Source organism: Peromyscus maniculatus, chromosome 2 (assembly GCF_049852395.1).
Source record: "Peromyscus maniculatus bairdii isolate BWxNUB_F1_BW_parent chromosome 2, HU_Pman_BW_mat_3.1, whole genome shotgun sequence".
NCBI classification, from domain to species: Eukaryota; Metazoa; Chordata; class Mammalia; order Rodentia; family Cricetidae; genus Peromyscus; species Peromyscus maniculatus.
Window position 1 is genome coordinate 73039754 of NC_134853.1, and position 26581 is coordinate 73066334.

Here is a 26581-nt window from a genome sequence, read left to right on the forward strand (position 1 = left end):
AAGATGGCTTTTGGGTAAAAGCGCTTGCCCCCAAGCCTGACAGTCCGAGTTTGGTCTCTAGGATCCACATGGTGGAAGGAGAGAACCAACTCCTCAAAGTTGTCCTCTGATCTACACGCACGCACGCACGCACACCCACGCACACATGCACATACACAAAGTAAATGTAAAAAAAATAAAGCATTTATTATATGTTAAAAGACTTATTTGCAGCTCAGTTGACAGTAAATGGGTGTTTCTCAAACTGAGTAGAAAGTTTTAAAGTTCCAGGAAACTGGAACTTTAAAACTGCCAGAGCAGAGTGCCCTGCCCTTTCATCCCCTGTCTTACCTTCTTCTTCCTCACCTCTTCCCACCTCCTTTAAGTTTTGGTTCTCATGTTCCATGAGCATTATCTTTGTGTTCTCCTTCCTCCATGGGGGGCAGAGAGTCATAGCATATCAAGTCGATGTTGATAAGCTGATTGGATGTATAGGCCTTCCTTCTCTCCAGGGCCTGGAAAAAGACCTTCAAGTAGTCCCAGCACCCTGGAACCAAAATAATACATCTAGAAATGATGGAAAAACGTTCTCCGAGTAGCTGATATTTTTCATGAAGTTGCGGCACTAAAGTCAGCATGCTTTATTCCACAGAACAGATGATCTGCCTTTAGGCAAGACTACCGAGCATAAAATTGGGCAGCAGATCAAAGAAGGGACATAATGGTGTGACAAACAGTGACAACAGGAAAGGAAGATGGGGGAAAGCCTTTAACAGCCTAGCCAGCTGTGGCCATTTAAAACAGGCTCAGAGGTTAACTGCTCTGCCTGTGGCCATTCAGCCAGCGAAGGGAAGTGCCTGGGTTTGGAGTCAGTGCTGCGTGATCCTTCGGTCATTCCTCTTTCGACTGAACCATCTAGAAACAGGGCCGTGCTGAGTCCTGTTGGGAATAATAGGTCAGCCAGATATGACTGCTGCGTGGGGACAGGAACCAAATTTGCTTTTTGTCGAGGTTTAGTGTGTTTGAACCATATTAAAGGTCATTTGCAGAATTGATTGGACTAGGGAAGATGTGTGATTGGGGAGACCATGTAGCACTTCAGTAGAGGAACGCACAGTGTGACAAGGAGAAGAGAAACACTGTCCTGACATTTGTTCCACATTAGGGCTACATGTACTGCACTGTAAGGATCACAGCCTTTCCCCACCCTGCTCCCGAATGGCTTGCTGTCTTATATGTGGAATATTGTGATTACGTTCTTGGACCACACCATTGAATTTTTGAGGCACGCCTCTCCCATGTAGTCCATTAGGGAACAGCTGTTCGTCCACAATGGCTGTTGCTTGTGAGGAATCTTCCTTTAAATGGATGTTCCTACTGGCCCACTTTTCTGTGAGTTGTGTTTTCTTCTTTTATGCTTGGAATCTTCTTTTGTGTTTTCAGACTCCTAGAATGACAGATTGGCAGGGACTTTGAACATGTCTCAGCCAAATCCTTTACTGTATAGAAGAAAAAAAATCCTTGGTCCCCGGAACCTGGAACTCCTCCCGTTCATGGTGGGTTAGTGGCAGTTAAAGCTGGTCGCTTGGCCTGTCAGCCAGCTCCTTCATTTATGAAATGGATATGATCCCAGCCCTGTCTACATCAGGCTATTTTTATAAGGATTAGTGAGAGAAAATCCTTTGAAAACTACCAGAAACGTTGTCATTAAGGCTTTTAAGTTAAGGCAAAGCAATCCTCTTTGAAATAGAATAAAAACATGGAACATTAGAGCAAACATACTCATTCCAACATGCTGTTTCCACTAAGGGGCATTGACTTCACGCAGGTGGCCACTAGTAATAATAGGCAGTTACCACTCCTACCGGTAGGATCCACACTCAAAGCCACCCACAATCATTTCGGTGCCTTTACACTCATCATCACATTCTCTTGTCCGGAATTTGTTCCCTGTTAGGGCCACATATACTGTAATAGAAGAGCAGAGTCCAGGAATCTCACTTGCGGGGTCCCAGTTTCCAGTGCGCTTCTGTGGCATGCTGCAACTGGGTGTACACCAGCTCCTTTTGAGTCGTTTTCTTGAGTTAGAGGACTTCAGTGCATCCTGACTGAGATCATCAGCTACGCGTTCCTTGTTGTTCTGGTGCTCAGGGAAAGTGGCCAGGTCGGCATCTTTTGTACCGTCACAGTGATCCGTCACCGGAACTCAGCAGCTGCCGGGCCAGAGAGGCAGGCGTCCTTCTCAGAAATGTGTATCAGCAGTGTGGGCACTGTCCTCATTCACGAGTGTGATCCCTCCCAAATCCCAGCTATTTAGCAAAGAACAAACAGCCATTATGTCTGTCCTCATCTAGCCTGGAACTAAACAGTGTCTTGTTTCGTTTCCTGACCGGGTGCAGTGTGTGAACTGTGTGTTACTTTGACATAGTTTAAACATCTTTAACTAAATGATTGGTTTTCCCCTTCTGTATTTTCATGCAACAGAAAATGCCCCAAGAACAACAGAGGACGTCGACAGAAGCAAAACCTAGGTCATTTTACTTCAGACACTTCATCCAGAATGGTTTGAACTGCATAAAAGGCTTTTGTATGCACACTGACCATGTGATGTACATTTATTATGTCTTTTTTTAAAGAATGGAAATATTTATTTCAGAGGCCTTATTTTTGGACATTTTTAGTGTAGTACTGTTGGCTCGTATTTAGAATATTTAGCTACAGCAGTTTTTGGACTGTTTAGTAGTCTCTGTTTTATGTTTTTAAATACAGAAATTGATTTCATGAATTTGTACCACATGGTAATACTAGGAATTGTTCTTTACCCATGGAATGTAATATTTTTGCAGAGATGGATGGACCCACATCACAGCGGCCATAAAGTCAAACTTCTTTCCCAATGACCACAGCAAATGGCAGAGCATGAACTAAAAGTAAAGATGTTTACAGATTACTTTTCTTACAAAAAGAAATCTAGAAGACACTGTGTTTAAATAGCTATTTAAATGTTTTTGAGATTTAGTACCTGATTTTTTTAGACACTGCCCCTACTGCATGAGCTGCAAAGCTGTGTGTGTTAGATGTAACATATTTATAAGCTGTACGGACTGCAATTGACAGTTTCTCTCTTTGAAGATATAATTCTAATAATTTGAAAAGATATCTGAGAATTAATGATTGAACAGATCATTGAAAATAGATTTAGATATTGTCAAGATAGCCTGTTTAATGAGCAGATTGGAATAAAACCTACATATCAGTTAAACTACTTTAATATACATTCATTTTTAAACATGATATTTGTTTTAATATGAATATACAAATTGTATCAGTGTTTGTGAATACAATGCAGAAATAATTGTTAATGATTGGTGCTCTGAAAGTGAGCTTAAAAATGACCTAAGACCTCTAACTCAAATTTGTCCTGTAGTAGCTCTATTAATAGATTGTTGGTGTTTAAAGGTCTAAAATGTGAGTAGAATGTATCAGTGTTTAACGTGTAGTTTAGCTAGTCAAAATTATGCATGTAGAATTTAAAGACTATGTTCAAACTTAAATATTGATTTTAATAATTTGATTTGGAAAAGCATGTTATAATATAATGTTTTCACTATATGGTCTGTTTTGTGTGTTTATTTATTGTAGTCTTTGGTACTGGTCTATTAGTACTTGTAATAGGTGAAATTAACAGGAAGGGAAGATTGCAGTTCAAAATTTCTCTTTGCTTATACAAACTATTGCTTGAAATGATCCAAAGAGAAAATCTTTGCTCAGTGTTTGGAGCTACTTGGCTTGTGGGCTTAGTATGAGTAGCACCGTGGCTCTAGTGAACTTCTTCAGGGGTTTCCGCCCACACAGGCTTATTTGAGGCCCTTAGTCAGTCGGCAAGCATGTTTGGAACTGACCCCGGTGCTTTTGCAAGGGCTCATGTTGCAGGGCAGTCACGGATGGGCATTTGTCGTTATAAATACTTGACCACTCTCCAGGGTGCGGTTCTCAGCCCTTTAAAGCGGCTTCGTTGCCTGCCACCAAGCCGACTTTTGGCTTCGAGTGTAGAATTGATTGCTATAGGACATCTTTTGCCGAGAACGAAGTAAAATGGAACACAATGGGTCTGCTTCAAATGCTGGTAAAGCCCACCAGAATCGATTGTCAAGTGTGACTGAAGACGAAGACCAGGATGCTGCTCTTACAATTGTGACTGTCCTGGACAAGGTGGCCACCATCGTGGACAGTGTACAGGCCAGCCAGAAGAGAATAGAGGAGAGACACAGGGAGATGGAGAACGCTATCAAGTCTGTCCAGATCGACCTGCTGAAGCTCTCACAGTCACACAGCAACACGGGCTACCTCGTGAACAAGCTGTTTGAGAAGACCCGCAAAGTCAGCGCTCACATTAAAGATGTGAAGGCCCGGGTGGAGAAGCAGCGGGTTCATGTAACCAAGGTCGAAACCAAGCAAGAAGAAATAATGAAGAAGAACAAATTCCGTGTGGTAATATTCCAGGTAAGCTTGCACTTGTGTTCAGCTTGGTGAGTAGAATCTCTCTCTCTCATCCTTTGTCATCAAGTCACAGAGGTTTCCAGAGTCGCGTCTCAGCCGTGGTCTATGGTACGTACTGGAGCTCGCTGAGGAGCTGTGTCAGGAGAAAGCCATTTCTGGCTAACCGACACTGTCATCCATGTCCCGAGCTTCTTGCTGGTCATGTGATATGAACTCTGGCTTGTGGCTCAAGCTGTTTTTTTGCCTTTGAAACTTAATGCTGTCAGTTTTTTTTTCAGCATTTGAGTCCATTAAGCACAGTGACCCAGTAGACTTTAGAATGCTGGAACTAAAAGGGTCCTAAGAAATCTCAAGTTTAAAAGCGGTCTTTGTTACATAAAAGAAGGAACTGGGAAGGGTGGAGGATGTAGTTCAGTAGTAGAATACTCACCCACATGGCTGAGGCTTGAGTTTGATACATAGCATCCCCCTAAAAGAAAACAGATTAGGAACCGGCACCCACACAGTCATGGTTTTATTCTCATTGTAGAGAGCCCAGAAACCCAAAAACTTCTCTGAACATAATTTGCCCATTGGAATTTTATTTTTGCATTAGTCACAATAAGAAAAGTTACCTGTTTCTGAATGAAAAATCAGGCCATTTATTTATTTTTAAAGTTTGTACTATTTTTTGAGACAGTCCAGCCTGTAGCCCATGCTGACCTAATCCTCATTAGGCAGGCCTCAAACTATGACAGTCCTCTTGCCTCAGCCTCCCAAGTGCTTGGGTTACAGACATGAGCCACCACTCTAGCTTGTTTTATTTTTAAAATACTATTCTTACAGTAATACCGATATAGAAGTCCCACAGGTAATTCCTTACTCAAATGAAAAGCTTTTTTACTTAGCTGATTTAATAGAGTGATTATGTGCATTGTTGCATTTTTTTTTGCGAAGTTCCTATAACTGCTCAATACTTTAAAAATTGAAACATACCCATGGCAAATACATAACGTCTCCAGTATATTTTTTAAATTCTTGCAAATCAAAAGGGACAAGCTAAACTCTTTTCTCCCACATTAAAAAAGAATAACGATGAGAGAAAAAAATTTGAACTACAAAGTAAATGAGAACAGAACTCTTCTCTCACCCATCTAAACAGTGGCCATTACAGAACTGTAAATCCAGAGTGCAAACATTAGAGAACAGCCTTCCCTGTCCTGTTATTGGGAGAATTAGCTGGCACGACATTTTGGAAGACATTTTTGATAGTGTGTATTGAAACTTTAAAAATTCCCAAGTCTCCTGGCCCCCAAATTTCATGTCGGAGAATTTGTTCTAAGCGTGAGATCATTAATGTGTGGGAATGTTCATTAGTGCATATGCACAACTCTGTGCTTTTAAAAGTGGAAGTCTGTGTGCACAGAACGCAGAAGAATAAAGGACACAGTCAGGGGAAGCACCAGGGCCCATAACCTTCACGTTCTCCATGCGTTAGTCAGTGCTCCGGAGCTCTCTGCTGAGTGGTCAAGTTACACTGGGAAGGGAGAGTGCTAGGTTGGGATCTGTTTCCAAGAGTTCACAGGTTATTGAGGAAAAATAGGGAGAAGAGAGAGGATTTATTTCAAAGAAGAATGGACTGGTGTCTTTTCCTATCCTCCTTCCAGGCTCTGGGAAGCCTCTCTGGGCTTAATAATGTCGCCTGGCTTCAGTTGTAGATGCATACAGTGGTGATCTGGACATGGGACTGCAGAATAAGTCCATTCACCTTGCAGGGGTGTTAGCCATAGCCTGGGTGCTCACCCTTCACTCACGTGTGTTATGTCAGGAAGTACACTTGGAGTCCCACGTGTCTGGGTACCAAAAGCAAAGCAGTGGACCAGTTTCTCACAAGATGGACAGAAGCTACAAGAAAAAATTCCACTTGGTCCCGTCTATTGACATACTTCTCTCTCTGACTCCATTTAAAAGCTGTTTTTTATTTGTCTCTATTCAGTGTAACTTACTGGTATTTTCTCTGTCTTTGGATCCTATAGTTCCATAAAGGAACTGAGAGGTCCCAGTTAGTGACAAACCTCTTTTCTTTTAAGATAGAATATCTTGAAGAATCTGTGAAATTTGGTTGTTCAAATTATGCAAGAGTTTGTCAGAAAAAAACAATTGCTATCTTTTATAAGCATACAGGGAAAACATGAATTCTAATATTATGGACATAGGACTCAGATTCATGTACTTGTTATATGTTAGAATTTACATTTATGATATTTGCATGGCTATTTTTAGGTGTTAAAATTAGCTATAATCAATTCTCATAGTTATTTGAAGATTTTTTCCTTCTAAAATTATTTTGAAACTTAAGCTAGTCAGCTAAAGTGTATCTTCATTTCCATTTGAGATTTTCCTTAAGCTTCCCCTAGGCATATCTTTTGTTGATAATCTTTTTTTATTGGTAACAAGGGATAAAAATAAAAACAGTATCAGATAAACAAAATATTGGTATCCTATCTTCTGCAGTTGTATATGGCTAAGCTTTTGCCAAATTCTAGATGTTGGCATTTAAATATCATGTGACATTCTTACCCGGGTCGTTTCTCTTTGAATGTGTGTTCACCCTGTTGACCCCTCTCATTGTGCATGGCATGGACCACAGCATATCTTCTCATATTTCCAGTTACTTGGTAAGCACAAGTCCGTGGTTACCAAAGGAAGTTTTGAACATCCTCTAATTACAAGTACCAGAGCTCTGTGCATCCAATATGTCCCTATCTGTGTTACTTTCATATTAATTCAGTTCCACTTTACTCTGACCCACAGTATTCATTCTGTTACAAAAATGATCCTTCAAACTAGGTGTGGTGGTGCACACCTATATATAGTCCTTGCACTTGCGAGGTAGAGGCAGGAGGATTGGGATTTCAAATACACAGTGAGTTTGAGGCATGCCTGAGCTATGTGAGACCCTGTCTCAAAAACAACAAAAAGCTAATTTGACCTGGATTTTCATATACAAATGTGATTGTATTCTGAAGTCAACTATAATTTCCCCCACAACCTTCCATTATTAGTACAGTGTGTTTGCCGTTAACCTACAGTAGCAAGAACTCATGGGGATTTTTTGAGGCAAGGTCTTTTTCTAGTCTTGCCTCTGTTCCCCTTTGTTTTTAAGCCTGCTTTTGCACTGTCTGCTGTGTTTGAAGAGAAGGGTGTGTGATTCCTGTTTCCCCGTGTCTGGTGCTTTCACTGCAAGATTGTGGGGATTTCTACCTACCAAGCAGTACCCTTTGGCTCTTCCCTTGTCTAATTATACCTTCTCAGGCTCGCTCAGCCCACACTGTTGCTGAGGCTGCTCCCCACAGCAGGTGCCAGGAAGGGAGAGGAGTAACTTCACTGCCTTTAACTGATTGATTCATCGGAGAGTTATGAGACGCCCGCCCACTTCTGCCTCTTTTGTTGGGAAGAGGGAGGCTCATGGGCACTCTGATCCTGTAGCCAAAAATGTAATTTCAATTAAGGAATAAGATTCTAAGGATGCCTTCCTGACTATCAGGCTGGTTATATTTTAGGATATTTGCAAACATCCTCCTTGTATATTTATTGAATCTGCTTGTTGAATGGAATCAACCTGGTTCTCAAGTATCAATACCGTTTTGGTTTTGTGTTTGTTTGTTGTTTTTAAAGACATTGTCACTCATGGGCCAGTTTTTAACAATCTCAATTCCCACAGTGTTGTCTGCTGTGTTTTAGAAATGATCTCTAAATAGCACTCCAGGTTCCTTTCACCTGCGCCCTGCCTGTGCTGGCCTGTGTCTAGCTGGTTCTCTTACGACAGGCTTGGCAGAGTTGGTTTTTCTCTTCAACTGCTTTGCCCTCGGCCTCTGGGGTCCTGCTCTCCTGGCTTTCTGTCCTCTTCACTGCCTGATGTTTTCCCTTTTTTCTTTCCTTTCTCGTGTGTAGGTTCAAAAATCCCCAAACATTCTAAACTCAAAATCTAAAGACTCCTTCCTTTCCTCCCTCCCTCCCTCCTTCCCTCCCTCCCTTCCAACAGGGTTTTACTGTATAGTGCAGGCTGGTATTGAACTTGTGATCCTCCTGCCTCAGCCTCCCGAGAACTGGGGGTATAGTCATTTACCACCATGGCAGCAAAATAAAACTTTTAAAATGACTCATTTGGCAGGAGACTTCGCTTGACCTGAAGTCATTCCAGGAATAGTATATTATCTATCGTGGTTTTCAAAAGTCAATTGAATTCTGAATTTCGGGGTACCCTTTGTCTCTGAGGAGTTTTGAATGAAACACCACTCTGTCTTCTGTTATCTCTTCTGATTTCTTGACTTTGACTTTGGGGTGTGTGTGTGTGTAATATGCGTGTAAGTGTGAGCACAAGTGTGCTATAGTATGTGTATGGAATCTAGAGGACAACTTTTGGGAACTGATTTTCTCCTTCCATAGGATCTGTAGCAGGAATCTTAACAGTTCTTATTAATAAAATCAAACCTGAGGGCAGTTATTGGGGTGAATACTGGAAGATCAGAGACAGAACAAGCCACAGCTAACCTCACTTGGCCAACTTCTCAGCTGATCTCATTTCCTTAGACTGGAAGCCTCTGTGTCCTCATATCTGAATGGCTCTCAGCTGAACTGTGCTGCTCAAAACCTAAAAGCTTAACCAGCCAAATGCTTCTATTTTCTGGTCTTCGCGCCTTATAGATCTTTCCTTTCTTCCATCACTCCCTGGGATTAAAGGCTCGCTTTCTGAGATTAAAGGCATGATGAGTCACCATGCTTGGCTGTATCCTTGAACACATGGATTTTTGCCTCTGGAATGCTAGGATTAAAGGCGTGTGCTACCATTGCCTATCCTTTATGTTTAATATTGTGGCTGCTCTGTCTCTGACCCCAGGTAAGTTTATTAGGGTGCACAGTATTTTGGGGAACACAACACCACCACAAGGATCTGAACTCAGGCCATCAGGTTTGCTTGGCGTACTTTTGACCTCCTGAGCCCAAACACTTCTGTGTCTTGCTTTTTCACAAGGAGTTTGGGGGTTGAACTTAGGTTCTCACATGTGGCAAACACTTCACCAACTGAGATCTCTCTAGTGCGCGAGTGTCATGACTCAATTTCATCGCTGGATTAATGGTTCTTGAACGCACGTTTCTGGCCCTCACCTCCCTCCTGGATCCCAGTTGCTCAGCCTCTCTGCCTGCATACCCAGTGCCCATTCCAAAGACAGTGCCTCACCCTTCCCTTCCGGGTTCCTCCTCTTGCTTCCGTGCCTGTCTCAGCTAATGGTGGGTCCCTCCCTCTGTGGATCTAGCAACAGGTCCTCTGGTTTCTGAGTACATCTGCAGTCAGAAGACTTCTCACCCCCACCCCTGCCCACAAAGGCCCTCCCTGACTACCTTCCCTTTGCTTAGACTTGGTAGTTTCTTCCTGCCATTCTTCTTGCTTGTCTCGCCCTTGTGGCTTACTTTCAGCAGGGTGACCCTTGTACAGCATGGGTCAAATCCTGCCTCTGCTGTCCTTAAAACCTTGAGAAGTTTTCCTGTCAGAGTAGTAACTACTGTCCTCACTATTGGCCACGGGGCCTCTCTTGACTTGGCCTTCTTAACTCTCTCCTTGCGGGTAGTTGGGACATTTGAATTGATTCTTGAGGAACACTATCATTTGTAAAGCTGAAAAAGGTGAAGAGGTATGAGAGACAGAAGCAGCCACATACACGAAGGCGTGGAGGGTGAGTGTCTGTTTGACACTGAGATATGACATTGCTATCTGCAAATGCGTTGGGCGACATCCATAGTTACCCTGGGATTTACGTCCAGGGTGGTGTAGGATGGACTCCTCTTGTGTAGAGGGTTCAAAATTGTATGTGTTTGAGGATCTTAGGAATGGTGTGCATTTCTGAGCTGGAGAAGAGGAAGAGGAGGGTCAGGTCAGGAACTTTCTAAGCATCCCGCAAGGTTTGGGTTCTCTCCTTGAGCACTGACGGGCTCTTAGAAGTCTTCAGTGGGCTATAATCAGACCGTGCTATAAAAACAGTTCTCAGGAACTTCTCAGATAATGGTCTGGAAGGAGAGGGATTGGGGGAGATTGATGGCCCAGGTTCAGACCTGGGGTCTTGAGGGACTGAAGTAAGACATGGGTGGAGGAGTGAGAAGTAAACATTATTTTGCAGTGTTACTCATAGAACTTGGTGACGAGTTCTTGACCATGGGACAAGAGGGTGAGGGTGTGTCTGGGGGTGACGTTTCTGAGGTCTCTGCCTTGGGTGGCACCCAGGGGGTCACTGCTGCTGAGAGAGAGGGAAGGAAACGCAAGTGGAGAGCGCAGTGGGTGGGCCTGGAGGTTTGCACCTCTGACTAAAGGTGCCTGTGCTATGTATGCAGCTTGGGGACAAACAGCATGGAGGAGGGTTGTGAGGTGTGGCCCGAGGTAAAAGCTGACGCCCCCGTGCAGGAAGCACTCACGTGATTTGCTCTTCTGTCCTGCAGGAGAATGTTCGGTGCCCCTCGTCCCTGTCTGTTGTTAAAGACAGAAGCCTGCCCGAGAACCAGGAGGAGGAGGAGGAAGTCTTTGATCCCCCGATAGAGCTCTCGTCGGATGAAGAATATTACGTTGAAGAAAGCAGATCTGCCAGGTTTAGAAAGTCAGGCAAGGAGCACATTGATCATATCAAGAAGGCGTTTTCCAAAGAAAACATGCAGAAGACACGGCAGAATTTTGACAAGAAAGTGAGTGGAATTAGAACGAGAATAGTCACGCCTGAGAGGAGAGAGAGGCTCCGGCAGTCCGGGGAGAGGCTCCGGCAGTCGGGGGAAAGGCTCCGGCAGTCCGGAGAGAGGTTTAAGAAATCGATTTCAAATGCAGCCCCCTCAAAGGAAGCTTTTAAGATGCGCAGCCTTAGGAAACCGAAGGATCCCAAGGCCGAGGGCCAGGAGGGAGACAGAGGGATGGGCGTGGACATCATCGCAGGCAGCCTGGCTCTGGGGCCCATCCATGAGTTCCATCCTGATGAGTTCAGTGAGACAGAAAAGGAGGTGGCCAAGGTAGGGTACATTCCCCAAGAAGGAGGGGACGCCCCGACTCCCGAGCCTTTGAAGGTGACTTTTAAGCCTCAGGTGAGAGTGGAGGACGATGAGTCCCTCCTGTTGGATTTAAAGCAGTCCTCGTGAGAGGAACTAAGTGTGAGCGTCAGTCTCACGTCATGTGGTCACAGTTTGAGTAGTGTAGTCATTTTTAGTCACCATAGAAAGGCGAATGGTACAAAAGCTTCATTTCTTGCCTTTAAAATTCTAAAGATTATAGAAATATTGTATACAACTTTCTTGTAAGTTCCTTGGGGATCCTGTTTCCCCTGAGAATATATGACTGACAGCTTTTTTTTTTTTTTTTCCTAGTGTCACGCTTTTTTTGTGGCAGCTCTTGGCCAATTCGAAAGTAGTTGTATGGCGTAGGTCAGTTAGGTGCTTGGTCATCTGTAACACAGGAGGGACAAGTCCATGCCCATGGTTCACCAGCAAACTGTAGGATTTGGGTCAGGATTAACAAGTCCAGTCTCAAAGGGGAGTAGCTAATGAGTGTATTGTGTTATCCAGATGTTCACATCTGGAGATTCATTAGTGAATCAGTAGCCATACCCCTTATGAAGCTCTTTTGTGAGGGGGAAAAAAAATGAAGTTTTGGGCTTGAGCATTTAGCTGTGGTATCCTAACTTCCTTACTGGTGAGACTCGGCCGGTTGCCATCTATTTCCAATGACAGAAATGGCGAGGGCTTGCTGGCCCTGCACCTCTCAGAGGACTTGAGATCTGAGGGGATGTCACAGAGTGTGTGAGGACAAGACACAAATCCAGTGGAGAGGCACAAACCACACCGGTGCTTCCAAACCAGAACTTAATATTACATCTGTGAAGAAGCCCTTGGTACCAGGCACTGGGCCCTGAATTGAGCAGAAACCGAAGATGTGCTTTGCAAGTCTTTTCATAGCCTGAAGAGTGAAAAATACATGCTTGGATAAGCGCTTTTTCTTAAAGGCTGAAACCAACCTTGGATTGTTAGCTGGGTCCAAACATACTCCTTGGAAATGTGTCTCTAATTGCCTTTAGATTTGGATGTGGGGTAGACTAGTGTGGGTTTGTGTGCAGAGCATGAGGTGGAAGTCTGGGGCTGGGCTGTGAAGTGGCTTTTTTAAGGTCTGCCCTGATGTGGGTGTAGAAATGACCCCCCGATACTCCTGTTTTCCAGAGTGAACCCTTTAGGGCAAACAGTGCCACTTTGGAGGACATCAGATTCCAGTTAGCTCTTAGATTTAGATCTGTGAGGTCAAGAAGTACATACTGCTGCTGAGGGAAAATCACAGTCTGCACTTCCGGCACACTGGAATCTTTGGATCGTTTTTGGATATGGAAGAGATGGTAGAATTTTTGATAAAGTGTTTTACTCACATTCAGTTTAATGTTGAATAATCACCTAGCAGTTAAAAATACGCAGGCATGGGAGTGTGTGCCTGCTGCCCCAGCACTGACAAGGCTGAGACAGGAGGATCACGAATGAAGTTGAGTGAGCCTGGATTTCTTTTTCTTTCTTTTCTTTTCTTTTCTTTTCTTTTCTTTTCTTTTCTTTTTTTTTGAGGCAGGGTTTCGCTGTATAGCCTTGGCTGTCCTGGAACTCACTCTGTAGACCAGGCTGGCTTTAAACTCAAAGATCTGCCTGCCTGCCTCCACCTCCTGAGTCCTTGTGCCACCACTGCCAGGCATCGTGGTATCTTTTTATATTATAAACTAAAGCATGTGCAGCACTGAATAAAACTTTGAAAGAATAATCCCAAAAAATTTTTATAATAGCTTAGAAGGAGGTTGGACGCCCAACAATAAATTTGGATGTGAAATGATGTTATTACAATGCGAGGCTGGTGTTGTGGTTGTAAATCTTTTAACCAACGATGAATGGAAACAGCAATATGCAAATGAAGGGTGATGTAGTAAACCGAGGGTAGGAGGATTATAGAGAAGTTACAGTTGTTTGTTTCAGTTGGGCTAAAATGTTTTTCTGCAGAATCTGGGGCTTTTGTTCACTGACTCAGATCCAGACATCTTGTAAAGCATTGCACCTGTAGTGCTGGTCATCTTATCTTGCTAGGGTTTGTGTGACACCAGAAACATTGAATGCTTCATGTTGCTGGAGGCTCATTGTAATCCTGTGCTTCATTTTCGCTACCAGGATTTTCCCTCCGTGTCATAAAAAAGGGTCAATGTCTTTCCATGTTTAGGACATTCCTAAATTCCACATCCAAAGATAATGGACTGCAAAATCCACACATTCATTTAACATAAGGAGTTTCCTAGTCAGTGTTCATTATTTTAAACGTTTTTTCAGAAACACCGAGTTATTTACTCATCTGTGATGCAGAGTTAAACGTATCAGGCTTTAAATAATGTATTCAAGTCAAACCCTTAGCAGGACTTACCACCCTTCTCCTAATGAGACAGAGCAGAACAGCGGCCTCAGATGCCAGGGTGTGGGAGCTGGTGTTCGAGGCTCTTCCAGGGGTGATGGGAAGTGCAAGCCTGTCTCCTGCCTGTGGTGATCCAGGGGTCCCCAGTGAGTAGTGGTGTGACTCCTGCTTACAGGTTAGAGGAATCACTGAGGAAGAATATTAGCATGCATGGGCATTCAGCTTGCCGAGAGTGGGTGTGTTCCCCCAAAGCAAGCTTTCATGAATGAAAAATAGAAGCCAAAGTAAAAATACAACCATTTTGACTTCATTCTTTGCCTTTTGTACGAATTAAAGGAGTTGCTTTGGAACAGGTCTAGTGGTCATGGTGATTTTTATTTTTAATTTAAGATTTCTTTCTTCATGTCTCTGTGTGAGTGTATTCTGTGTGTGTGTGTGTGTGTGTGTGTGTGTGTGTGTGTGTGTGTGTGTGTGTGTAGGCCAGAAGAGGCCATCAGGTGTCCTACAGTCACCTGTTCTTTGGAGGCAGGCTCTCTCCCTGAAGGTAGTGTTCCCACTTCCTCATCTAGGCAAGAAGATAGCAAGTTCCAGCGACCTTCCTTTCTCTGCTCATCTTTTACAGGTGAGCTGCTTTTGTGAGTGCTGGGATTCGAACTCACAGTCACAGAGCAAGTCCTCATAGCTGCTGAGCCATCTCCAGCTCCTCATTGTGGTTCTTATCTGCTGACAGGCATGGGCCATGTTATGCAGATTTCCTCAGAACCATGCTAATAGTGCGTTTTGATTCAGTGAATCCCTGGACCCCTTTTACTTTTATTCTGGGACAGGTTTTCCGTGGCTTCTGGTCTTGAACTCTAGTAAGAAAATGTAGTTTCTGATGCCCAGATAAGGGGAAGGGTCATCGTATTTTCATCTTCAGTTCTTTCACTCCGGCGTGCCCATGCCAGGCCTGCCTCGAAGGAGCTTCCTGCTCAGTTTTGAGTCGTTCTTGGGACCCCTTTGAAGGTGGCGGCGGTGGCTACGATGGCGGCGATGATCTAGACGAGCCGCTGCCTTGTGTGAGTCTCACTGCTGCCGGCCTTCCTTTCCACTATGCTGCCCTCCCTTCCGCACACCCATGCCCTTGAGAAGTTGAACAGCATTGAGGGCTGAAATCCACCGTCTGCTCTCCATTCTATTCTTTGTTCGAGGCCAGAGTTCTGCTTGCTTCTCGTGTCCTGATTCTTAACGCGGTGGCTTTCTCCTTGTGTATTGTTTGACACCTGACAGTTCCAGCTAAAGCAGAGCTTTGTTCCATTGAGACTGCGATAAAAGCTGCTGTAACCTGCTACATAGGCCAAGGCCAGGTGCCCAGGCATGTGGTTGTTCAGATCAGCCTTGGTTTGCACAAGCGCCTCATTTCACCGTGATCTTTTGGTGCTTGTCACCTTGGATCTAAATAAGCATAATACATCAGAATGTATTAGGGTTTTAAGATGCATTTGTACAACGTATTCTTCCCCTTCCAAGTTCTCGCTGATGGAAACGCCATATGAGCTTTTTGCAGCCAATTGGAGACCAAAGTGGGATCTTTGCTGCATCATTTGCATGTGTGCAGGAAATCTCCCAAATATCGGGCATGCCACTGACAAATTCTTTTGGTAAAGGTAGCGTGTGGCTATGACAGGAGATAGGCCTTTGTGTCTCATTGGGAAACAGCATGCTTTAGTGTGACAGCAGCAAACAAAAACTAGATTTGGAGCAGGACGTTCCGTTTTATCAGTTGGCAGTGAGACCTACAGGTCTGGCACTCAAATCCATTAAGAGTGGCTGGAATGGAAAACTTCCTATCTGAGGCTCACCCCAGCCCTGCCAGGAGGTGGGGAGGCTGGAACTAGGGCATAGAATCCACTACATATGAAAGTAGGGTTCAGCTTGAAGGTACAGACTGCTTTGTTTTCGGGTCCTAATATGCAGAGCTAAAAATGTAGCCCGTGGGGCTAGAGAGATGACTCGGTGGGTAAGAGCTGTGCTGCTCTTACAGCGTTTGGTTCCCAGCACCCACAGTGTGGCTCAGAGCCAACCCAAACTCCAGATCCAGTACCCACTTCTGAACTCCGTAGGCACCGAGTGTAGGCACATGTTTGACAAACACATAGGCAAGACACACACATAGAAAAATAGGTTTTAACGTAACACAATGGGCTTGGCTGTTACTCCTTACCGAGGCCTGTTTTGGACACACTGAACTGAAGATGTGCACGTTTTTTAGGAGAGTGATAGTATCTCATGTATACCAAACTAGCCTCAGACTTGTTATGTATGTAGCCAAGAATGACCTTGAACCTTTGATCTTCCTGCTTCCATCTAGGCCCTCATACATGCTCGGCAAGCGCTATTCCAACCAAGTTGAAGACCCAGTCTGATGTACTTCTTAAAATATAGATAGATGAAGTGCGGTGTTTTCATAAGAAAATTCTGACAGTTTGTAAGGAGGGGTTTTCATAGCTGACAGAATCCCAAACTGAGCTCTTCTTCTGGGAAAATCGTCTGGTTACTCTTGAACGTCATTAATCAATGACGTTCAAGGGCAAGGAGTCCAGACCCTGGTTCCTCAGCTCCTTCTCCCAAACTCAACTTCAAGAGGAGCCTGGCATATGACAATAAGTGTCAGAGCAGATAGGGCTTCCTGGGTTCACAAAGGTGTTACTCTTGGCTGGTTTGCACACTGTGCCATAGTATAAAACAGCCAAATTCCTAGTGATCTTGTGGGCCAATAATCATCATTTATTAAGATCCCATTAGACCTTTCATCAGAGCAAGCTTTGAATTGTCAAGTCGTGGTTATATAGATAACATCATTTTAGGGTAAAATAAAATGCATTAAAATGGGTGGCTACTTTGTGTTAGCACTTTTGAAGTAGCTACATTTATTTGAAATATTTCCATAAGGAGAAGAAATAGATTAATGGAATTAGCATGGCATATTCTTGGTTCCAGTTCAAAGTGAAGGGGAAGGTTTTCAAGGGAGCATTGATGCTCTTGTCAACTGTCAAAATATAGGACTAAATCTTCTTTAATAAGAAATACCCACATAAAACCACAGATTGTAAATTCATGAGGAAAATGCACCAGAATACTCTCTACTTGAAATTCATCTTTTTTTTTTTTAACATAAAAACCCAGTAATTCAGAAAAATCTGTTTTTAAGAGTAAATTACCCAAGGTTACTCTCCTATATTAACAAAAAAAAAAAAAAATCATCTGGGGCCAGAAGATATCTCTGGGTAAAAACACTTGCTGCACCTGCTTAGTGACCTGAGTTAGAGCTCTGCACCCTACACACAGGGCAGGTGTGGTGGTGTGCATCAGGAACACCAGCACTCCTGTGGGAATCTGGGAGGCAGAGACAGGAGAATTGCCCAATAGCCATGGGCCAACAAGTCTGGAGTTCACAATGCAGCAGCAGCAGAAACAGAGACCTGCCTCAGCAAGGTGGAAGGTGAGAACTCTGGTGGTGGCCTCTGACCGCCACACGGATGCCATGGCACACACACACACACACACACACACACACACACACACACACACACGCCTCTGCACTCGCTCGTACATAGACATGAACATATGGGATGTAGAGAGATGGCCCAGCTTGCTGTCTTCCAGAGGGCCTGAGTTCAGTTTCTAGCACCCATTGTAGTGGCTCACAACCACCTGTGAGTTCAGTTTCAGGGAACCTGGCACCCTCCTCTTGAATTCTTGGGCAGCGGGAATGCAGTTATATACACACATACATCCAGGCAAAACACATTATTTAAAAAGGAAAAAGCCCAAACCCAGACCCACATTATACTTCCTAAAGAGCATTAAAAGACCTTTACCTCATTATATGCATGCAACAATAATTAGTGAAAGAAGAGGCCACGAAGGAGCAAGGAGGGGTGGGTGTATGGGAAGATTCTGATGGCAGAAAGGGAAGGGGGAAAGATGCCATTGTATTGCAATCTTAAATAATTAAAAAGTAATTTTTAGCAAGAATCTGCTTAGGCTCCTTTTTCCTCTCTAGGTAGGGTTGGTAGAGGGACTGGAAAATGACTGGGGTCCACAGGACCCTGCGATTCACTTCTATCATTTGATGGAAGCTATAATGCATTCAACTGATTCTCTGACTTGCCAAAATTTTGTTTAAAAGGGATGATAATTATTACATTGAAAAAAAATGCAGTGACTCCTATGCGATGCAGAAGTGGGGAGAACAGGAAAGGAAACCATGAATCTCAGTCACATGGCTAAGTTTCCACACAGCAGAACAGTGGCTCACCTGTGGAGTAAGGGTCAAAGCCAGGGCACTTCAGGGGCCTCAGCATCGTGGAGAAGGCGGAGTGGTGCTCCGCTGTCACCGAGGACCGAAAAAAAGTGAGTTTCAGGTTCAGGAGGAGGGAGGGGAGACAAAGGCTGCTGCACCGCAGCTTAGGGGTGCTTGGTGGGGGGTGAGGGGCGGTTAAGAACCAAACAGCTCTGGATTTGGAGGCAGGGAAGTGAGTGAAGAGCTAGGATGAATGCCAGCTTCCCATTCTCTCTGTCCCACAGCGTTTCTCAGTGGGCTGCGGCGACTCCCGTGGTCGTAAAACTTGGCTTAAGTGCGATGGGACATTGTTTATCACGGGTATGTCTCCTGCTTCCCAGCGTTCAGTGTCTTTTTTTTTTTTTAATATTAGATAAATATCCCGAATAGAAATGCCTCTGAATTCTAGTTTCTCATGAAATACCTTGAGTTAAAGTTAATTATTTTATTCATTTTTGGATATTGAGGGCTGTCCTAGTTAGCTTTACCAATCCAGCCTGAAAATAGAGCTTCTATTGAGGGGTTGCCTGGATCAGATTGGAATGCTGCGTGCAATAGCAAGTGATCCTGCCTTCAGGTTCCCACCCTGAGTTCCTGTCTGGACTTCTATCACTGAGGGACTGTGACCTGGAAGTGTAAGATGAGACCAGCAGCCTGCCCCCCTCCCCCGCCCCAAGTCACTTTTGGTGAGAGTTGCTATCTTGGCAATAGGAAGAAAACCAGGACAAACACCCATAACCCCGGCACTGTTCAAGGCTCAACACAGTAATTCCGGAGAGTAGCAGGAGGTGAATGTAACTGAAGTTCCATCTGAACTTCCAGGTGTTGCCAGGAAAACTTAGTTCAGGGTAAGGGAGTAATGTTACAGGTGGAAAGAGCGGCTACAGCTGTGTTAGGGTGTCTGGAAGGTTTTCTGAAATGGTGGCTACAGTGTCTTAGGTCTGTGTCAACCATGCAGGGATTTGTGAAGAGTTTCAGATGCTTCAAAGATCAGTGGCTGAAGTGAGTGACGATCGAGGCACCCGGAGTTGGGTGTTCTAGGCTTTCTTCCTGAATGAGGAGACAGGTCGGAGCATGTTGAACAGAGCAGTGACATACTCTTGTTAGTTTATTGCCTTTTACTTGTTGAAAAAACAAATCATTCTGCTTTATACAGAAAGGTAACTGCCATACTTGGCTTAGTTTTTGTATTTTCAAGGAAACAACACACACTTCAAATGTTTTCCACTAAGAGTTGAGCCTTACTCTCTGGCCTAGGAAACGCCTTCGCAACTCAAGTCTGACATCTAGTGGACATTGTGGTAGTTGTTCATAGGTCCGTTGCATGCCAGCCCTTAACTATTTGGAGATTACAATGTATTTGATCATTCAGGTGTTCGTACTTTTTTCAGCTTCTGCTTTGCAGCTGGATGCTCAGCTTCAAGTCTCAGCCATTTACTAACTCCAAGAACTTGGACAAATTACAGTCTCTATATTTGATTTCCAAAATCCATTTTGTAAGAGTATTTTATTAAGTCAGGCAATTTATGCAAATTGCTTGACACACTAGTACTTACTCAGCAGTAACAGTCAGCTGATGCTAGTATTTAGAGGAGACCCAGATGGTGTAAGGGCTAAAATTAACTGGTAAGTCCCAGTTGCCCAAGGACAGATAGCTTCCTGGGATGCTGGGGGCTGTTGTTCATGTAAGATAACAAGTCAGAGGTTTTCCCTTCACTAAACAGGTTGGTTGCTCCAACCGCACAGGATGTGTGTGATCACATGTAGGTGGAAGATACGTAGACAGGAAGTATGTCAGGATGTGTGCTTGCCCCCAACTGGACAAAGATGGGAAGTGCATAGCCTTGTCGGTTCTGCCTTTATAAGCACCCAACTAACCTAATTTAGTGCCGTTCTCTGGAATCCAGGGTGTGGACCTGGCCAGCATTAATAAAGTTTGCTTTAATTAGACCAAATGGTGGCCTAATTAAAGACCAATCTTGGATTGGGTCTTTCTCCTCACAATTTTAAGGTTTAACAGTAGCCTCTAGAGGGGTACTATCATAATATCTGTGTTAAAATTTTGTTTTTGTCTTCAGCCTTTGTCATTAGCAGAATTTAAGGCATTTCATATATCTATTAACATATTATCCATTTGTTCTGTTTTGATGGGACATAATGGTGGAGTCTGCTTGGCTAAGATATATTGTTATAGTTGATAGGTACGCTAACCGTTCAATGGCTTTAGCGTCACATGATCTGATGTCTGCTTGCATCTCCACCTGGATCTCTTGTCGTTCTCTCTTTGTTTCTGCGTCCCGGGCCTGCTGTCCTTTCAGACCCATGGTCCCATCTCAGCACTCTCAGGACGTTTGCGCTCCACCCAGGGCCCATGCACGTACTTCTTAAATCCTGTTTATCTTTCAGATTTCAGTTCAAACAGTATTTACTCAGGGACATTTTCCTGGCCTCCTTCCCAACTCTCTGACCAGGAAAGTCTCCTGTTACACGGTTTGGGAGCACTCATCATTTTAAAGTATATCATTGGGTGATCCCCACTAGACTGGTATAAGCACCTTGAGACTTGGGCTCTGCTTGGCCCATGCTCTGTCCTTGTCATAGTGCCTCTGCCATGTCTCCTCACCTCCAGGAAGAGAGCTGCCTACGGAAAGTTCTTGTCCAAATGGTCACCGCTCCAGCATGCTGCCACTGTCCCATTTGGCCTAGGAAAACCTCATTCATCAAGACTCTTCTAACTAGGACTTGTGCCTAAACTGGGCATGATGCGAAAGAAACCACAAGACTGACAGCGTGTTGATCACTACTCATAAGTAACGGCTCTAGAAAAGAATATTGATGATATCAACTCTAGAGACCAAGTGAATGAACTTCTGGTTTGTAGGGTTGGAGATTTTAAAAATAGTTTATTATGTGTTCGTAACTGTCAGGTCCAAAGGAGACTCAGTGTCCCCAAATTCTGGCAGTTAGACAAAAACCAGCATTCCTCGGGAACTTGTGAAGCCAGCCTGGTCACCTCTACCAGAAGGAGCCATTTTCCTTATTACTGGCTGAATGGTCAAATGGCTACCACCTGTGGTCTATTAGTGTACTGTCTTGTTAGAGTTTCTATTGGTGTGAAGAGACTCCATGACCATGGCAACTCTTATAAAGGAAAACATTTAATTGGGGCTGGCTTACAATTCAGAGGTTTAGTCCATTCTCATCATGGTGGGACATGGCAGCGTGCAGGCAGACATGGTGCTGGAGAAGGAGCTGAGAATTCCTCATCCACGCCTCTTCCAACAAAGCCACACCTATTCCAACAAGGTCACACCTCCTAATAGTGCCGCTCCCTATGGGCCTATGGGAGCCATTTTATTCAAACCACCAGATTAGAAAATGTTACGTCACAGTCCATGTGTCTATAAATAAACTCAAGATGGACCACAGGAGGATTTCTGGTGGTTAGATAAAAGCCAGCATTCCTCAGGCACTTGTGAAATGGGTTTTCCATCCCCAAAAGGATGTTCTACCAGAACAGAAATAGACACTACCTTTGGTTGCATATCAAAGCCCACGCTGGTCTTCAGGCCCCCTCAGTTTCTACTCACAAGTATACATTTCAAAGCCCCCACACTAGCCTCTCGGTCCTTCTCACCTTGCTAGGCTTTTTGCTCCCCACATAGTTGTCTGTTCTCTATATAGTGGCAAGGTTTCTCCCCTGCACCGCTTCCCCCCATCTCCTGCACTGTCTTGCTTCTCTCACAGATAGCTCTGGTCACATCCCGTCTACTTCTTTCTCTCTTCTCTGTGTCATGCCCAAAGGAAACTCCATTTCCCCAACATTTGACAGACAAAAGCCAGCATTTCTCAGGAACTTGTGAAGCTGCTTCCTCTCTACCCAAAGGAGCCTTCTCATTGGCTGAAGGAACAAATGTCTACCTATGGTGCCTATCAACATACCAAAGCACATGGTGGCCTCTAGGCTCCCCCAGTATCACAAGTACTTGTTACAAATTTCAGAGTCTATGTTGGCATCCTGGCTCTTCTCAGCTGTCCCCACCTCCCACCCTAAACTTCTCCAGCTCACGGTCTTCCCTCCCTGCAGATATTCTCCTCATAACCCCGCTATTTTGGCTTTTTGCCATCTTGATCCTCTCTTTGCCTCCCCCACCCCCGCCCCCAGTCCCCCTCTGTCTGCTCTACTCTGGCTTCTCTTCTGGCCAGATCCAGTCCACTGGCCAGGTTCAGTCTATTACTCTCTCTGCTCTGGATTCTTCCAGATGCCTCTGCTATTCTCTCCCTAATATCTATGATTAAAAACCTCCCCCATACCTTGGAATAGTCATGTCATCAGTGTATACACTCCAGACTCTTCCAAATGTCTCTGGATATTTTCTTTCTCTTATTCACATACAAACATGCCTCCTAATAATGGAATGGTCTTGTCAGCAGTTTCCTTCTCCTTCTCCTTCTCCTTCTCCTTCTTCTTCCTTTTCCTCCTCCTCCTCCTCCTCCTCCTCCTCCTCCTCCTCCTCCTCCTCCTCCTCCTCTTCTTTAAATGAGACAGGGTTTCTCTGGCTGTCCTGGCTGTCCTGGAACTCACTTTGTAGACCAGGTCCACCTTAAATTCAGAGATGCACCTGCCTCTGCCTCCCAAGTGCTGGGATTAAAGGTGGGAGCCACCTCCACCTGGCATGGCCAGAAATTTCATATGCACAGGAAATAATAAAAATAAACCTTGGGTTCATTTAAAGAGCATCAGTCAGGGATGGGGGGAGGTGGCTCAGTGGGTAAGAGTGCTTGCTATACAAGCATGCAGATGCAAGTTCAAATCTCTATCACCATGTGACAAGCTGTGTGTGGTCATGCATGCTTGTGTCCCAACACTGGTAAGGGTTCAGATAGGACCATTGTGTGGGGCTTGCTGATTAGGTTCAGTGAGGGACCCTTGTCTCAAGGAAATAAAACAAAGAGTTAGAGAACAGAACACTTAATGTCTTTTTTTTTTTTGGCTCTCTACATATGTACAACATATGCACATACACGTATGTGCATACACAATGTGCACGCATGCATGCACATGTACACACACACTACAGTAGCAGCAATTCTACTCCCTATCTACAGTCCCAGTGCCCCAAGGGAGCATTTTAATGGCCTCTTTTGTGTTTAAGTAGTGAGTTGTAGTTGCTGACAGTTACTTCAACCCTGAGGTGCTCAAGTTCTACCACTGGTGACTCCACGGTTTTGAGGATAGGGGATGGGTCCTTCTGGGGGAGGTACTGCGTCACTTTACTCCTCACCTGGACCCTGCTTCCAAAGGATCTAGAAACAGCTGCTGAATTCAGGCTGTCACGAAGCTTCAGAAAGCCAGGCTGGCTTTTAAAAATGTCAGAAATGTAAAAGCACACTAAATAGTCACAAGCTATTTTTACTTTAGTAAGTGTTGAGGCACAAAGCACTCCCACCTACCACCTACAAACTGGCGGTGGCAGTGTTTGTATGGACTGGACGAAGCTTTCTGCTCCTGATGTCCTTGATAAGCCTGCTAAGCTCTCAGAGCAGTTCTGTTCCTGTGCGCTTCCTATACCAGGAATTGACTCTGCACAGCTGTTGCTGTCAATCTCTCCTCTTAGGAGTCGTGACAGCTGACCCAGCATGCTATTTTACCCATGCCTTCTGAGGAAGCTCTTCTTTGTAAGTCCAGTGAGCCCGGGGACATTGGCATATGAGCCTTGCTAGTTGGTGTCCTTCCTTCAGTCCATGGGGACTTGGAGTAAATGGGTATTTTTGTTTACTGTTCTTTCTTTCTTCCTTCCTTTCTTTCTTTCTTTCTTTCTTTCTTTCTTTCTTTCTTTCTTTCTTTCTTTCTTTCTTTCTTTCTTTCTCTCTCTCTCTCTCTCTCTCTCTCTCTTTCTTTCTTCTTTTTTTTTTTCTTTTTTTGTATTTGTGGATTGTTACCACTTCCCTTGTTCCCTCTTGGCCTGCTTCAACACCCATAATTGGTCCATTTCAGCAGCTCTTGCTTTTCCTCCAGAAAGCTCTCCACATACAGGTCAAAGTGTACTATGGAATAATCCAAAGGAGAGCAGAGTCAGGGAGAGACACCAGCCAGCTGCCAAGGAAGCAAGACATGCTAGAGGACAGGTAAAGCCACAAGCCATGTGGCACTACATAGATTAATAGAAATGGTTTAATTTAAATGTAAGAGTTAGCTAGTAACAAGCCTGAGCTATCAGCCAAACATTTGTAATTAATATTTAGTCTCTGAGTCATTTATTTGGGACTGGGCAGTCTGGATAGGAAACATGCATTTACAAAAGTGTACTGGTCAAAAATGTGTGGTCTCTCAATATAAAGTATTCAACATCTTTACCATCTAGGAAATACAAATCCAAACTACATTGCAATTCCATCTCACCCCCACTGAGAGTGACTATGATCAAGAAAACAAATGATAACAATGCTGGTGAGGATGTGGAAGGTGGGGACAGGAGACATTACCACACACTGTCAATGGGAATGTAAATTAGGCCAGTTACTATGGAAGTAAGTATGGAGGTGTCTAAAAGAGATAAAAATAGAACTATCATGTGATCCAGATATGTCACTTCTAGGAATGTGACTAAAGGAATTGTCTTAGTCATTGTTCTATGCTGTGAAGAGGCACCATTGCCAAAGTAACTCTTATAAAAGAAAGCATTTATTTGGGGGCTTGCTTACACTTTCAGAGGTTTAGTCTATCATCTTCATGGCAGGGAGCATGGCGGCAGGCAGGCATGGTGCTGGAGAAGTAGCTGAGAGCTACATCCTGATCTGCAAGCAGAGAGAGAGAGACTCTGGGCTTAGCATGGGCTTTTGAAACCTGAAAGCCCGCCCACAGGGACACATATCCTCCAATAAGGCCACACCTCCTAATCCTTCTGATCCTTTCCAATAATGCCACTCCCTGGTGACCGAGAATTCAAATATATGAGCCTATGGGGGCCATTCTTATTCAAACCACCATAGGAATCAAAATTTACTGAGTGTGTATACATTGGCACTATTCACAATAACCAAGCTGTCCACCAACAGATGCATAGATAAGGGAAATGTGGTATAACAATGGAACATCATACATATAGTTGTAAAGGAAAACAAAATCATGTTGATTCAGGAAAATGGGTGGAACTGAAGGTCATCGTGCTGAGCAAAATAAGAAAGACCAAGATCACATACTTCCATGTGGAGACTATAGAATTAAAAATGACATAAATACATACATGCGGACATAGTGAGAAGAGGACTTGGGAGAATTGGTAAGACAAGAAGTGAAATGGGAGTGAACACAATCAAGGTTACATTATATACGTGTGCAAAAATGCCACGACCAACTATTAATTTGTATAATTAGTAGATGCTTTAAAAGTTCATCAAGGGGGACTGGAGAGATGGCTCAGAGGTTAAGAGCACTGACTGCGCTTCCAGAGGTCCTGAGTTCAATTCCCAGCAACCACAAGGTGGCTTACAAGCATCTGTAATCAGATCTGGCCCCCTCTTCTGTATACATGATAAATAAATAAATCTTTTAAAAAAAAGTTCATCAAGGGGCTTGGGGATAGCTCAGTTGACCGAGTGCCTGCCATAGGAGCACGAAGACCTGTGTTTGACCCCCAACACCCAGGCTAGAAAAAAAGCTTGGCGTGGTTGTTCATGCTTGCAATCCCAGCACTGAGGTGTCGGAAACAGGTCCATGCCTGGGGCTTCCTCCTCATTCAGCCAGTTGATGTGGCGAGGGCAGGTCCCAGCTAGAAATCCTGTCTCAAAAAAATAAGGAAGTGGATCCTGAGGAATGACACTAGAGGTGGTCTCTGGCTTCCATAGCACACACACTTGCACACGTGCACTCCTGCACATATACATACACACACACACACACACACACACACACGTACACACAAATACAATTCATCAAAAATCAGAGCGAAATTTTAAAATTACAAATTTTGCTGTCCCTGGTTTGTAATGGAGAAGGCTTTTATTTGGTATTTTAAATACATTGATAGTCTTTCACCTTCAAATCTACTCTGCCTACTTGCCTGGGTCCTCCAAATATTTTGTTTTTCCCCCGGCCAGTTGGTGCTATACTAAATATTGTCAGTAGAGGGCTCTAGCGAGACAGCAGACACAAAGACTTCTTTCCTGTTTGGGAAGCAGGGCTTCACGTCAGCTCCTGCAGTATGCGCCCCCCAGTGCCCTTCTTCTTGGGGTATATTCTTGGGCACTGGGTTCCTAAGCCCATCACTGTGTGCTGTGGCCAACCGCACCCTGTGGCAGCCAGTGTAGGCACTTTTATAGTAGAATGCTTCCAGGGAGTTCCT

At 44.2% G+C, this 26581-nt stretch overlaps 2 protein-coding genes across 2 annotated transcripts in view; both read left to right on the top strand.

Annotated features, from left to right (window-relative positions):
- Tmeff1 (transmembrane protein with EGF like and two follistatin like domains 1) overlaps positions 1-2579 on the top strand; it is an 83318-nt gene extending 80739 nt beyond the window's left edge. Inside the window, exon 10 of the mRNA XM_006973668.3 lies at positions 2464-2579. Coding sequence (XP_006973730.1) covers positions 2464-2548 — 85 coding nt within the window. The 3' untranslated portion in view covers positions 2549-2579. The remainder of the gene's footprint in view (positions 1-2463) is intronic.
- Positions 2580-2721: 142 nt separating this feature from the next.
- Positions 2722-13060, top strand: Cavin4 (caveolae associated protein 4). The gene is made up of 2 exons (XM_006973669.4): positions 2722-4482; positions 10951-13060. Exons 1-2 carry the CDS (start codon positions 4075-4077, stop codon positions 11629-11631), a joined length of 1089 nt encoding a protein of 362 aa, XP_006973731.2. The 5' UTR covers positions 2722-4074; the 3' UTR covers positions 11632-13060.
- Positions 13061-26581: the final 13521 nt, after the last annotated feature.

Excerpts from the sequence above, each read along its gene's own strand:
- Cavin4 (XM_006973669.4), top strand. The coding sequence starts at position 4,075 with ATGGAACACAATGGGTCTGCTTCAAATGCTGGTAAAGCCCACCAGAAT. Across the intron at positions 4,483-10,950 it reads TCCGTGTGGTAATATTCCAG|GAGAATGTTCGGTGCCCCTC; the intron begins GTAAGCTTGCAC and ends TCTGTCCTGCAG.